This window comes from Lycorma delicatula, chromosome 2 (genome assembly GCF_047948215.1).
Source record: "Lycorma delicatula isolate Av1 chromosome 2, ASM4794821v1, whole genome shotgun sequence".
NCBI lineage: Eukaryota > Metazoa > Arthropoda > Insecta > Hemiptera > Fulgoridae > Lycorma > Lycorma delicatula.
The window spans coordinates 59779458-59796037 of NC_134456.1; the positions used below are offsets into that span (position 1 = coordinate 59779458).

General features: G+C 30.2%; 1 protein-coding gene across 1 annotated transcript; it reads left to right on the forward strand.

The window, feature by feature from the left end:
- Positions 1-392: 392 nt before the first annotated feature.
- LOC142318841 (uncharacterized) lies at positions 393-8439 on the forward strand. Its single transcript, XM_075355389.1, has 3 exons — positions 393-548; positions 4961-5116; positions 7944-8439. The coding sequence occupies exons 1-3, from the start codon at positions 501-503 to the stop codon at positions 8349-8351; spliced, it is 612 nt and encodes a 203-aa protein (XP_075211504.1). The 5' UTR covers positions 393-500; the 3' UTR covers positions 8352-8439.
- Positions 8440-16580: the final 8141 nt, after the last annotated feature.

The window sequence follows — 16580 nt, forward strand, 5'->3', positions numbered from 1 at the left end:
CTCAAATTTCTAACAGAAAATAAGTTTTCATTTTCAAATAAATTATCCATGTTTTCAACAATCCTATAATTCTCAGAACTGCCAGTAATTTTATATAAATATAAAGACTGTATATGAAAAAGATGTTTAGAATTTCATAATTAGTCATACATTTCTGTAAAATATATATTTTTTTAAATGTATTTTTGGTTTATCAGACGAAAGAAATAAATACTACTTATTTTATTCAATAGTATTACACCCCCCCCCCCCAAAAAAAAAGAAAAATTTAAAGAAATATAAACAATTTACACTAAATGTTATCGTACTACAATAACATACTCAAACATGCAATTACAAAAGTTTAAACAAACAGTATAAATAAAAGTGATAATAACTTCAATAATCTTTTTTTTTGAGTGGATGATAGATAAAATGAATCGACTTATGCAAGTGATTGACTATATATTTGTTTAAATTTATATATGTTTGACAATCTGTTACTGCTCCTTTAGTACAAAATGGCAGTATTAGCTTTCTTAATAACTGCAGTATTGCTCATCTCACAGGTAAGTTTTTATTTAATCATACTAATTTTATTTTAAATTAAATAGATATAGTGATAAAATAGTAAAACAAAAAATTTAATTTTACACAATAGAAAAAAAAAATAAAGCTGGAAGAAATTTGTAAAATTAAAAAAAAAACAAAAAAAAAATAAATGCAGTGACTCATTTTCTACATTTATATAAATCATTTACAAGAAATCTTTTTGGAAGTTTCATTCATCTCCTTCATTACATTATAGAATTGTGGGTAAAACTGTTGTTAATACTGCCAAATTTCTGGAAATCATTTAATATGTTATCAACACAATATTATCAATATAAATCAAGTATATCTGACTCAACTAATGTTTGTTTATTTTGTATTTTTCTTTTAATAAAAAAAAGTTAGTCAATTTATCTAATAAATGATTTTTTAACTGTTCAAGAGGGTTCAGTTTGGCATGTTCAAGTCCTGATTTTCTAAGATAGTTTGCTTAGATTAATCCTGATTTACTGGTTAAATGCTCAGATCTGTTGTTGCATATTAAACATAGAAAAAAAAACATGTAAGCATCATTTATTAATGGGTGTTATCATTTATTAGTGGGTGTTAGGTTCAACAGATAAAAAGAAAAATCTGATCCCTTTTATTTTCTGTATCATTTCCACATTTCTAATAAATTATTTTATAGCTAGTTAACCTTCTAAAAAATACAATAATGCCATTTAAATGGTCTAATTTATGGCTAACTTTTTTTAAATGAATAACCAAAATAGTTTTATTATGTTATATATAGATTGATTAATTTAAAACATCTTTTTTTTATTCTGAATTCAAATTCTAGGGTACATTCTAATTTCAAATTTGATTCAAGCTTTGTTTACACATGCGTGCGCACACACACATATTTAAACTCATATGATAAGAATGGAATATATGCACATCTAAGAAATGGAATAAGGGCAGTATACTTTTTATAGATTTCAAAATCTTTCTATTCTTACTGGTATATTGACAAGTATGGCTTTCCATTATCAGGGATATTGTGAGGCAGTGAAATATTTAAAAAAGTTTTGAAGTATATTTTGTTCATTTTGTGCAATGTAACTCATTAAAATTATAATCTGAAATGCTAATATTTTTATTACTTTCATTTTTATAAATTTTTTTTATTATTTAAGTAAAGGCCTAAACATCTAGTCAGTGGTAGACTCTAAGATGAAGAGTAGTTGAAGAAGAAGAGTCACAAGTACAGAGAACCTAGCATCTTAACCAGAACTAATTTAACCATTTTGTTCCTATACCTCTGAGCCGGACATACAGTTAAGTAAAGCTCGGCCCAGGAGAGTATTCTTTTACTCTAAGGGGGCCTCCTCACCTTCCAGCTAAAAGTCCGGCATGCAAGTTAGCCCCCCCCCCCCACCAGTCAGATCTTTTTTCTTCTGCCTGCCTCTACTCTAACCCCTGAGAGAGAGTAATCCAGTCCTGACTACGTCATTCTCGCCCACCCCCCCTGGAGAATGGGTTTCAGTCTGTACAATTTCATGCCACTGAAGCAGGGGGAGCCAGGCTTGACTATGTCTCCTTCGGATCCCTACCCAGTGGCTGGGACTCAGTCTTTTTTTTACCCCTTGTAGCCCTTAACTACCTAACATTCCCCCGACCCCTACAATAAATCTCAGTACCCACATCGTCGCTTTTCAGCTTCTTTTTCATGCAGGACTCGCCTGACAAAGTCCTCCACAGTACACCAGTTGCTTTCATTAGTCAGCATGAAACTGATCAGATGATCTAGTCCCATTCTGCTAAGGCCAGAGGCTTCTCTGTCTTCCCCCCATCCCCGACATCTAAATATGGTGCGCTCTACCAAGTCGGAAGTATCAGAGTACTTACATGCTGGGGCATTACACTTTCCAATCCAGTGAAGAAACTTGTTGAAGGTGCCATGTTCAGCTAATACTTGAACTAAATAAAACACCTCATCATATTTTCTGTATAACTATGCTTTTAGGTCAACTATAAGTCTTTTGGTCAATGCAGCCTTTTCATGCTTCATTTCTCCTGCCATTCTATGTTAACTCTATCTTTCACCACATCCTTAGGAACTCCTTCATACCTCCAGCAACACTCCTTAATTAGAAGATCTATCGGGGGCACCCCTTCAAGAATATAAGCTGCCTCATATGAGATCATCCTTTCTTTTTCCTGTTTAGCCTCCGGTAACTACCGTTTAGATAATTCTTCAGAGGATGAATGAGGATGATATGTATGAGTGTGAATGAAGTGTAGTCTTGTACATTCTCAGTTCGACCATTCCTGAGATGTGTGGTTAATTGAAACCCAACCACCAAAGAACACCAGTATCCACGATCTAGTATTCAAATCCGTGTAAAAATAACTGGCTTTACTAGGACTTGAACGCTGTAACCCTCGACTTCCAAATCATCTGATTTGGGAAGACGCGTTAACCACTAGACCAACCCGGTGGGTTCATATGAGATCATCTAAAACGTCGCAACCACACCTAGCAGTGATCTATGGTGCACTTTCACCAATCTTGATAAATTGAGTTTAACTCTCACAGTACCTCTCCATACTGGTGCCACGTAAAGCATTATAGAAGTTATTATTGACATTATCATCCTTTTCTTGGAGGATCTAGGTGCCACATGCGATGTCATCAGTCCACTTAAAGTTTTCTCTAATTAAAGTTTTTTCAGCTCTACTACATACAATCAGCATATATTGGCTGAATCAGGAGCTTTTGCCCCCAGATATTTAGCTTTATTAACTTAATTTATTTGGCAATCTCCAATTTTGAGTTTAATAGGTTTGATCCTACATCTGCCGGTCAATGTGATAAATTGACACTTATCAGGTGACAATTCTAACTCGTGCACTCTCATCTTCAAACTTCACTTCAAAATATGTGACAGGGCGTCATTTCCCTTTTCTGTGATTACACCCTCTTTCTTACTGCTAATCTTTACCGCTAAATCATTGGCATAGGCTATCATGTCAACCTGCTGAGGAAGTTGTAGTCTCAGGACTCCATCAAACACTATAATCCATAACAGGGGCTCCAAAACAGACCTCTGCGGTACTACTCCAAACAGCTGATGAGCAGAAAAAATCACCTATATTGACAAAGTAAAGGGGAGATCATATTCAGATTTTAATCGTTTCCCTGAAGATAAATACTTAGACTCAACAAATACAGAAAAAAACTAAAAATTTCAAATTTAAGAATGGTTAAAAGAATGAGTCTAAATTTTCCAAGCATTTTATTTCATTTATTATAAGTACTATTATTTACTTTATTTAAAGAAATATACTTTTATGTTTTTTAGGTGGTTATTTAATAACTTCTGAGAAATATTTAAAGCTCCCTTAATTCTACATTGTTTCTTTTCAGTAAAAAGAGAATAATTTTTCATTTCTTTTTTTAATGAGTATTATAATATCCCTGTAAGGGTGATTTGAATTTTCTTTACCCTAGTTAGTAAAATGGTTCCATTAACTGGTCCTATCTCTATAACTAAACAGGTGAATAACTGTAACAAATTTTAATTTATTATTAAGCAAGTAAATTATTTAATTTACTAAATAAATCTCCTGATGAACTCATATTTGTAAAAGTATTATTGTAATATCTAGGAAGTAACTATAAAGGACAGAATAAAATAAATTATGTAACAATAAAACTAAAAGAGTTTAAAATAATATTTAATGTTTTTTCTATATACTTAATACAGGTTATAAGTAAATAAAGAGCAGCCGAAGCCATTTCAAATTATATCATTACAGCTACACCAAAGTTGAGCACTTCACCTTTTCTAGAGATTAAATGTTGAATTTATTATTGATTAATTAATTAAAAATAGGATGGATAAAAAATTAAATAAACCTATGGAGGTGTTGCAGTTATTTTAATGCATTAAACTGATTTAAATGTACATAAATTAATAAACTTAACTAACAGAATTTTAGTTTCACAATATAGATTGATTTTTAAAATTCAAAAAACATCTTAGCCTAGACAACTGCCCTGAGATTTAACTTCCACAGCAGTTAGTCATTCACCTAGATAATAGTAGCATTAAGATTATTTAACTTTGGTAAAAGTATTGACTTATTAAATATAATACTTTACTTCAAATCTTCTGATTTTCCATTATGTTGCTCTCTGAAATATTCCAAGTATTGTAGAAATAACTTTATATAAGGAGATGCTAAATACTTTAATTATACCATGGAACAACCTCACAAAATATTGCTAACAAAAACTAAATCTGAGCGTGATTGCAATAATCCTTTTATTTAGAAAGTAAATGTGGTGAGCCATCTGATAATTTTTCAATGAGCAAGTTCTTAGTGTAAATTATCTTAAAAACAAATATGACTAAAAAAAATTTTCTACTATAACTTTCAGACAGCCTGTGAAGACACAGTCCAAAACAAAATTTCAAATGGGCTAAAGAATTTAATAAATTCTAATTTTGAACAACAAATAGCATCTATTGAGAAGATTCATAAACCATTTTTAGAGACACTCAAAGTTAAAGGCTGCAAGTCTCTACCAAAAGAGGTAAGAAAATCATTTTCTTTTTTTAAGTTAACATACAATTAATGAACTATGAACATTAAAAAAAATAAAATAATGTTATTTTCAGTCACTAAAGGTACATATAATAAATTTATAACAACATGCAAAGTAACACACATATCAATTAAAATCTTAATTTTTTTTTATATTAATAAAAATACTACTACTAAAAAAATAAAAATATATAAATAACAGTTTGTAACTAAAATATATATTACTTGAAATTTGAAAATTACTAATAAATTTAAAACTGTTGATCAGTAAAAACTGAAATGAATGAGGATAACAAGAAAAGATTAATTATTATTATATATGTAATAAGGGCATCTTTTTAGATTTTTTTTAATGAGCTTCACACTGTATGCTGGGATTGGATTACTTCACTAAAAGTTACATAATCAGTATTTCTACTTGTAAGTATGACAACTGCTTGTATTTTGCTGCAGCACTCAAATTCAATCTCTATCACTAAACATATCAGTAATTTTAATTGGATTTTAAAGTTCATATTGCCAGCGTAAAACCCCAAACCCAAATCTTTACTAGTACTTAAATCTTGTAAGATAAAGTAATCTCAAATAAGAGTAAAAAAATTATTCTGTATTGCAGTTCATAAATGAAGCAAGTAAAATTTACATACTTAAGTATATTTTCAATCAAAGTTGCTGATGTAATGAAAGTAATAATAAAATGGTAAATAATGTATGCTAGACAGTGGCGGCTCATAGCTAAAATTAATGGGGGTGCTCTTCCACAAAATTTTTTTCTGGGCCTTTCAAGGCCATGGTCTGAAAATAAAAGAACCGAAGAAAAAAATCAATGAAATAAAATAGCTGGAAGCAGGATAATAATCTAATACTACACTTTATCACATTCAAGAATATGGTACATGGCTTTTAAGCATATTGTGCTTAAAAACTGTATTTGGTTTAACATAATAAATAATGAAATGTCCACTTAAAAACATTATAGTCCAGTGGTGCTTAATTTAAATTACTATGTACACAGAAACAAATGCATAATTAGTTTTTACTAAACACCTTCTCTTTCGCCTTTCCAGCGTGTTTTTGGACAGATTTGCCAATAAAAGAGCCCTTGCTTTCCACCATCTTCTGATTACTACTGAAAAAAACACTTTCATATTCCTTCCACCTACTAAACTAGAAATCAGCACTGTGGGAGTGACAGTGCTCTCTCTCCCTTGCAGCTCCGCATGCAGCTTCCTATGTGAGCACGTGCACAACAGCCAAACACCACACTACTGGAACTGTAAATTTCACAGTTCCATGCAAATATTTTTTATCTTTTTCATAAACTAGGGGATGGCTACTGACATTAAGCTTAAGGATTATATATTGTACAAATATAAAGAAAACATTAAAGTAAAAAGGACTCATATTAAATGTTATTGGTTATATCAAGTGAAAATAGGAGGTGCTGCAGTTCCACAGTGCCTAGACTAAAATTTTAACAAATTCTATATTTACATGAATGAAAAAGTGAACAAATTTTTTCAGATTTTTATCTTCAACATTGAAAAGAAGTGAAAAATTCTATAAAATTCATAAACAGTAAACTATCACAAAAGCCGGCCTCCATGGCGCAAGTGGTAGTGTCTTGACGTTTCACATGGAGGTCCCGGGTTTGAATCCTGGTCAGGCATGGCATTTTCACACACACTACAAATCATTGATCACATCCTCTGAAGCGATACCTGACGGTGGTCGTGGAGGTTAAACAAAAAAAAATCACAAAAAGTATGAAAACAATTTGAAAATCTTTTCCAACTTCAGTGTACAAATCTTAATCAGTTTACAAGAAAAACTGACAAATTACATACATAATTAATTAATAAGGTGAAAATTAATAATAAAAACATAAAGAAATATATTATACTGCATATAGTCCTTGACTTCTGAGTCTCAGAAATTTAAGTGCTAAATGTTCAATGAAAAACCTCAACGTAAGAAATGTTAGTTTATTAGTGAGTTTCTTCAGTAAAATTAAAAATCTATCTAGAATATCATATAAATAATCTTAAAAATAATTCAAATTAGACTTTTAAATTTCTTTAGGAAACACCATATACTGATAAACATTCAGAGAAGAATTTGTCAACTAGATTACCTATTTCTAGTTTTTGCAAAATAACTTAAATAACTGTTAAAACAAAAGATGCTTTTCTATTTGTATGATTTTGATAAGGCATTTGTTTCAGTCCTGCACTTCTTAACTGATGTAATTACTATAGTTTCAGAAGAGCTACTTAGAGATAGTTAAAGAATATCCTACTTGTAAAAAGGCAGTTGATATTTCAGCTTCTGATCTCATATAAAATGTATATCAGAACAAGTCATTGAATAAAATTAAGTTGAGGTGACAACCGTTCTTTCTAGGGATTTTAGAGATTATTAATTTGAATTTATCTTAAGATTCAATATTTTTATACAAGAATTGTCAGCTTTACAGCTTTGCTGTTAAAACATTAGAGGATGATTGAAAGAATGCGATATTTCATATGCCTAGTTATATATTCACAGTTAGGAAGATGAATAAATCAATTTTTTATCATATGTAAAAAATGAAATCACTTGCAGGGTTTAAGAGCTGGTCTGTTAGCTAGCTCTAAAAACTTTTATTAATTTTCAACACAAAAATAAATTAATAATTATGGAAATAAGATTTAAAGATTTAGAATATTACTGAAATATTTTGTTTTACATTACATCTTTAACACTTAATCATTGTTAATTCAAAATTAGCTTAATGAATACCTTATACTTAACATAAAATAACTTTTATGTTCCAGGATGAAATTAAATTCAGTAAACCCAATATCAACTTTACGGCATGTATAAATTTCACAGAAACAGTGACAAACATAGAGAAATTACTTTTAGATTCTTATAATTTGCAAGATTCATTCAGAACAGATATCAAAGATGCTTTAGCTAATGCAACAACTTGTTTAGAAGGAAGAGATTCAGTTTTAATATCCATATGTCTCTTAGATGCAATTGATGGTTATGGTAGCAAAATTGGAAAACACAATGAACATCTAAAAAATAACTTAATAGATGAAATAAAGTTCAGAAAAGATATTGTCACTAACTTTGGTGAGTGCTTTGGAATAAAGAGAGCTAATTTACGCACAATTGCAAAATATTATGCTAGAACATTCTGTAATGCAGAGAAGAAAAATGATATTTTATTATAGATTTAGTTTTTTCAATTTTATTCAAATTGATTTTAAAAGAAAATTATGTAATTAAATTACCAGAAATAATAATATATTAATGATACAATATGTGTTTCATTTCACTATAAACCATATTTATTTTCATCTGAAATTAAATTTTCATATGACAAATTACTGACATGAAATTTAACAATTATCTATTATTAATTATTTTTTTAAAAATGTGAACAATAATATTTTTTTTTGTTTTATTACAGTTAGCTTTTTGGTTAAATAAGTGTTTTAAATAAAGTTTCAATAAAACAGCATAATTATGAAAACGCTCTAATCTGCAACCACAATTTTCCATAATTTATTTAAACTTTTCATTTAAAATCATCTAGTAAAGGCAGTTACTTTTATACAGATTTGAATACTAGATCGTGGATACCAGTGTTCTTTGGTGGTTGGGCTTCAATTAACTACTCATCTCAGGAATGGTCGACCTGAGACTGTACAAGAGTACACTTCATTTACATTCATACATATCATCCTTATTCATCCTCTGAAGTAATACTTTACAGTGATTCTGGAGGCTAAAGAGAAAAAGAAAGCCATTAATTTATCGTTGTGAAAAAGGTCCTAAATATAAATGCCATTATTATGACAGCGATGATGTGCTAATAAAAAAACAAAACTCTCTTCAAATAACTTGTATTATAGTCACATGTGTTAATATTAATTAAAAGCTGCTGTTATAGAATGATTTTTACAAGGATAGTGTATCTGTCATAAAATCATTTTCTTATGAAAACTATACACAATATGATCTACAGTGAAATATTTAATCAGACTTAAAACTGAAAAGTAGCTATTACTGGAAAAATTGTTACTAATTTAAATAAATTATTCATGAAAAATGTCCTTATTTGCCAAGGATAATAAAAATGAATAATTAATTATTTGAAATAAATTACACCTTACTACTTATAGAATATTTTTATTCATTTCACAAAGGCTTAGAGTCGAGTAAGGTTAAAAGGAATACTTTCCAATAGCTTTTCTTTGGGTTTTGAAATTTCAGTAAGGAACTGAAATTACATGTGTAATCAAAAAATAATTTGAATTAAAATAAGACCACCTACGTTTTTTTTATTGTTATTATGAATTAAATTATTTAGTTTCAAATTCATGGAGAAAGTTATAGTGGAATTAGAACTAAAATAAATATAACAATCTAATTGCAACATATTCATTTTATAAAATCATTGCATTTTATTTAATTCTTCTTTCAATTGAAGATGAATTATTTTTGTAGCTCGAAATCAAACAGATACTGATAAATTGTTACTCTTATCTATTATTTAATAATAATACAAAATCTTCTTATTCCAGTATTCTTAATTCATCTCTTTTTCAAATATTTAGGATGCTACTGTTATGAGGGATAGTTTATGTCTTACAAAATTTTGTTATTTCTAACTGAATGTCAATTACACTATCAGTAACAACACAAAATTCTGAATTTACTCTGACTATTTCTTCTAACCTCAGCCATTTTCTCTTGTATAATAAATATTTTTAACTTTTAATAATGAAGAACACTGTTACATAGGAGCCATAAGTGATCTCTCATTGACATCATGTAGACAATTATTTTTAACTTCCCAATGTCAGTCACGACCAAAAAGAATATCTGGATGAATTAAAGAAAAAGAAGTTATCATTGTATAATTTTCATTTGTCTTTCTTGACCATTATTGTTAAACAAATAACAACCTATTTTCATGAAATTGGATATTATTAGCAACATAATGCAACATGAATAAATAGTTGTAATTTCTGCCCTTCTGTCTAATTAGCAAATGATAAAACCAAAAGAGGATCAGACAATTAATAACTATATGGATTAGCAATAATATACTAAACAGAAATGTTGGCAGTAAATTTCTGCAAAAATAAATTAACCATAGGATAAAATAAATAAGTTAACGACTTATGTGGTGTGGTAGCATTTATAGTATATAAGAGAAACTTCTAAACTGAATGACAACAAATGAAATACAGTAGCTTATTACTTCACAATTTAATATGAGATTGTTTAATAGAGAGCCTTCTTATGTTCTAATTAAAAAAAGATCTTTACTTCCTAAAATTCGGGAAAAGAAATTAGATATAATGTACATAAGAAACAAATAGTTATCTAGGCAGGTTATTAAATCACTAGGTTTACAGGAAAATGTTGATTAAATCTGATAATGAGTATTGGGTTAGAGATACTATGTACGGTTAATTTAATAATTATTTAAATAAGAATGATTAATAAATAAAATAAAATATTGAAACTAATGACAGAATACCTTGATAATTACATTACCAGTTTTAATTAAGTATGACTGAAATCATGTATGTTCTCTTTTAACATACATGACTACTTACTAAAGAAACTTTTTATTATATAAACTGGAATATTTAGAAATAAAGCATGCTTGCTGCTGATGAAGTAGTAGTCTACATTGTGAAACACTATGGCAATAAAAAAGTAATAAGGCAGTGTTACAAAATCAAATAATGTAAATTATGTAAGTGCAGAATTTCTTCCATAAGTATTCGGAATGTATATAAATCCATTTTTGGCAGATGGGTGACAACTAATTTGTTGCTTAAATTTATTGGCCCCATATAACTATATTCTTACATGTCTTTTTTTTCCTGTTTAGCCTCCGGGAATCACGTCATGTATTACTTTAGAGGATGAATCAGGATGATATGTATGAGTGTAACTGAAATGTAGTCTTGTACAGTCTCAGGTCGACCATTTCTGAGATGTGTGGTTAATTGAAAGCCCACCACCAAAGAACACCGGTATCAATGATCTAGTATTCAATTCCATATAAAAGTAACTGCCTTTACTAGGATTTGAATGTTGGAACTCTCGACTTCAAAATCAGCTGATTTGCAAAGATGCATTCACTATTAGAATAACCTGGTGGGTTATATTCTTATATGTCTGAGAAGCTTTTAAAGCACCTGAGTACATGAGGCACTAGTCACAACAGTTTTTTTTTTTTTTTTTAAATATAATGTTTGTTATACACCACTTACTATTATGAACAGTGCAAGATAATATAACACAAATTTTCTTAATCTTAAGGAAATAGAACATGGTTACGTGGATCATGGAGCAACATAACAATGTTGCTCATGGAAAATTTTATTATAATAGCATTATATTTATCTTTTCTTTTAATTTTGTATATAATTTAAAAAAAGTAGTAATAGTTGATTTAATTGTTAAAATAGAAGTAAATTGATGACATTAATACACACATTATTTTTTGCACTATGATTGTAACAGATTATTAATTTTATTTAATAATCTAGACAAAATAGAATTTTAAGACTACTACAGTAGTAGTTCTGTGCTGTACCAATTTTATATAGTGGAAATGGTAAGACCATTTTTACTTCCTTTTTACCTTCTTGTACAAAGTAAAGGAAATAATGTAATCAAGAAAATTTTGGTTTTCTGATTTCAATGGAAATATCCATTTTGAACATCCCTGAATCCATTTTGATTAGTTTTGGCATGACATCTGTACATATGTATGTATCTTGCATAACTTAAAAACGATTAGCCGAACAATATTGAAATTCTGGATTTAGAACTGTTGTAACATCTAGTTGTGCACCTCCCCTTTTGATTGCAATTAACTGGACTAAAAGTGTCCAAAAAAGCCCAAAATAAAAAAAAAGTGGATTTTGAACTTTTTCTTAATTGCAGTAATAAGCCCTTGTTGAGAGCTTTTTAACAATATATCAAAAATGGTACTTATCTTCATTGGTTCCCGAGTTATAGCGAAATAAAATCTTAATTAATTAAATATTTGGATTTAAATATATATTGATTTATTAGTAATTCTTATCTTGTCATTGTAAAAATAGTTTACAATGTATAATAATAATAATAATAACAAAAAAAAATATGAAAAAAAAAACATTCTTTATTAGAGAATTGGAGGATCGTATCTCACTTTCAAATGAAATAGTTTAAATGAAGTGTCATTTAATGTGTTTTTTGTCAATTAAAAAAAAACAATTTTTAGTGTTTCTAGTGTCAAGCAAATGCCATTTGAAGAATTGTTTGGCAGAAGAGCTAGATTAGGACTGGCCTTAAGAAATCTTCCGAATACAATTACTCAAAATTTAAGCATTGAAGATCTAAAAAATGTTCTGAATTCAGTTAAAATTTTAAAAAAATGTATATACGAGGTGCGACAATAAAGTAATGAGACTGATGTGAAAAAATGTTGCTTACAGTTTTAGTCATGTTTAGTGTTGTCTCCTTCAAAGTAGTTCCCCTCTGATTGCACACACTTATTCCAGCGCTTCTGCCATTGATGGTAATATTTCTGGAACTCATCTTCTGTAATATCCTCCAAGACCCTCGTCACAGCTTTTTGGACATCTTGTGTTGTTTGAAAATGGTGTCCCTTGACCGCCATTTTGACTCTTGGAAATAGAAAAAAGTCGCACGGATCGATATCTGGTGATAAGGTGGCTGTGGTAGTACTGAAATTTGTTTTGAGGTTAAAAATTGCTGTACTGACAGAGCAGTATGGGATGGCGCATTATCTTGATGCAGAATCCAATTATCAGCAATGTTGGCACGGACACGAAGAACTCGTTTACGAAGTCTTTCTAAAATTTCTTTGTAGAAATATTGGTTAACTGTTTGCCCACGAGGCACCCACTCTTTATGAACAATTCCCTTGGAATCGAAGAAGCACACAAGCATGCATTTCACTTTTGACTTTGACATGCTAGCTTTTTTTGGTCTGGGTGATCCCTTTGAGCACCACTGCGAACTTTGGCGTTTTGTCTCTGGATCGTATTGAAAAAACCAACCTTCATCAACAGTGATAACACGGCTCAACAAATCTGGATTGATTTCCGTTTGCTCTAACAGATCGGCTGCCACATTTTTCCGGGTTTCTCGCTGTTGTTGTGTGAGATTTTGGGGACCATTTTTGCATTAAAGTTTTCTGTAAAATAAAAGAACCAAAAAAAAAAAAAAAATGAATCAAATAGAATAACTGGAAGCAGGATAATAATCTAATTCTACTCTTTATCACATTCAAGAATATACTACACATATATGTTTTTAAGCACAATATACTTAAAAATCATATTAATTTTAACCGAATAAATAATAAAATGTCAATACAGATATTTTTTAATATTATTAGATAATAACTTAATAGAATGTCCGCTTAAAACAATATAGTCCAATAATGCTTAATTTAAGTTTCTATGTACACAAAAACAAATGCATAATTAGTTTTTACTAATTACCTTTACCTTCTCTTTCACTCTTCCAGCGTGTTTTTGGACAGATTTGACAATCAAAGAACCTTTGATTTCCCCCATCTTCTGATCATTACTGAAAAAACAACAAAAACCACTTTCATATTCCTTTCACTGACTAAACTAGAAAAGGGAATGAACGAGGAACATTCTACACACACATAGAGTAAAACAAAAACTACCTTCCACCAGCACGCCACAGTTAGCACTGCGGAAGCGACAGTGTTCTCTCTCTCTGCCTCGTGTGCATTTTCCTGTGTGTGCATGCGCACATCCCAACCTCAATGGGGGAAGACACCCTCCTTGTGACGTTACGTTTGCATCAGTAAATACATATCAAATTTCAGCTTCACGTAGGCCTCAAACGACCATCTTCTCATCCAACCTAACATGAGTCCCTCAAACTTACTTACAGGAACCGTGGAAGCGCTAACCCCGCGCCTAGTACGGATTTGACAACACCGTTCGTGACTGTGAGTGCCTCAGAAAATTAACGAGTTTTAAGTTAAATCAGTGCTACACTCATACCAATCAAAATTGGTGTTTTACACAACATAGAAATTCAGCCCTACACCCGAATAAGTCGACCAGTTTAGGTCACCTAACAAGGGGAACGCAACCTCATTCCGCGGGCTGGGGACAAACCCCGCACCCCCACCCGGCAACATCAAGGTGTCTCGCGTGGCATTACCAAGTCACGATCAGGACCGCTACCGGCGGAGGGAAGCCACACCCACGGTCGCACGGACCACCATACCCCGGCAGCGCAGACACCCCCACCAGCGAGAGCCCCAAATTGAATTACAAATAATACCAATATAACCATGGCACGATGCCAGTGCGCCTACCTCCAACCAATCCAATGCCTAAGCCGGAACCCTAGCCACCCGGGATCCTACCAAGATCGAGTACCTCGATCAAACTCCCTCTACAGACCTACACACCGCAAGGTGTGTAGGTAAAATCTATGACTGTAGTTTAAGATAGTTGACCATCATAATAGTTCATTCTCAACAACATAATTTACTTAATTCAAAAGAATTTATTCATTGGACTGAATTAATAAAGAAACTTCTTTAACTTAAAGTATTGCAGAAATGAAAAATTATTCAAAAAGATCATTACAAATTTGTAATTGGTAACAATTTTATTCAATTGATGCACTACTTTTTCACCTCATAAAATAAAGTAAAACTAACTATATTTATTATTAAGAAATAGAACATATGTTACATAAAATACATAACAGAGCAAAAGCATAACTGAGCATTATAATAGTAATACAGTTGTCATCAAGGAATGGTGAGCTTGGAGTGTAGCAATCACTACCCAACATATCATGGATCATGTTTATGATACTAAGAGATGAGTAATCATGGTGTGCCAATGTTTCAGAGAACAGTAGTAAGCAGTGACGGGCTGATCATCCAAGCTTATTGTTATGAGGAGGATACTGTACTTAGAATTTATGGTTAAAAAACATCAATTATTTGACTGATAGTTTTATCTCTGTAATAAATTAGATTTTGAACAAAGTAACATAATTTTATTTTTAATAGGATCATAAATGTAATCTGTACTAGAAGATTCATAAAATGCATTATTTCTCTACAAAAGGGGTACATTGATTTATTGCTGGACATTGTCTATTCTAATTTTTTTTTTTTTGTTTATAGATGTGATGCTTGAAAAGTACTTGTGGTAAAAGGCTTGAATTAGAGTTGCTTTCTCTGAGTCACATTTACATTCAATATATAGTAATTCTGGTGGTGGACAAAGAAAGAGTATTACTTGTAAAGCTGAGGATTCTGTATTTCTTTACAGTAAGCCGATGAACAGGCAGTATACTTTTATAAAATTAACTGCAACTGAATAATAAATAACACCATTAGAAACAACCACCTGAATTATGAATTTGATCTGCTTATTTGGAATAACTTTAACTTTTATTTTATAGCAAAATAAATGTAATTTTTTAAAGACCAAAAAATTCTGTGTTTAGAAATATGATTAAAAACCATCTGCAGCAGCAGGTATTAGTTTTAAATTGACCAGTGTCAGTAGGTGCCAAAGAAAACTCTAATTAAAAACATTTATCATTGTATGAATTTCTTTTTGACCACAATTTTGATGAACAGTCAATAGTTCATTATTATGGAATTAAATATTATCAGCAACATAATGTAATAAGAATGAACAGTTTTCATTTCTATTCTTCAGTCCTATTCTCGCATAATATGAAAATAAGAGGAATTACTCCCACAACAGCCAATCAGTAAATATATGAATCAGAAACACTACATTAAAAAAAAATGTTGGATGTATAATTTCCACCAATAAAACGTTTCCACAAGATAAACAAGTTAATGATTTGTATGATGAAATATCACCTAGTATAAATAAAAAAAAATGTTTATCATAAAAAACAATGAAATACTGATTATCAGAAACCTTATATCTCATATTAGATAAGGAATTTTTCTGTGAGTTGCTTCATAGTGTTCTAGTTATTAAGATTAAAAAAGGGATACCATTTTAAAATTAAAAAAATGAGATTGGATGTAATCTGTATGTGAAATCAACAGGTTTAGCTGAACAGATGTTTTGCATCACTAAGTTTACAATTAGATGTCTAAAATTTATTAAATTGGGTAGTGACAACTGGCTCAGAGATATTAACTTAATTGTTTATAAATCATTTACATCAGTTTAATACTCAGTTTATCATTTACTAATTATTTAAATCTGAAGATTTACTAATTAAATGAAGGAGTAAAACTAATAGTAGAGTATCTGAAACTATGTAATCAGTTTTTAATTATAACTGACTGAAAGAGAAAGATTGTTCTATCTATTCAAATTACATAATTTAAATATTTGAAAAAAAACACCTATTGCTGT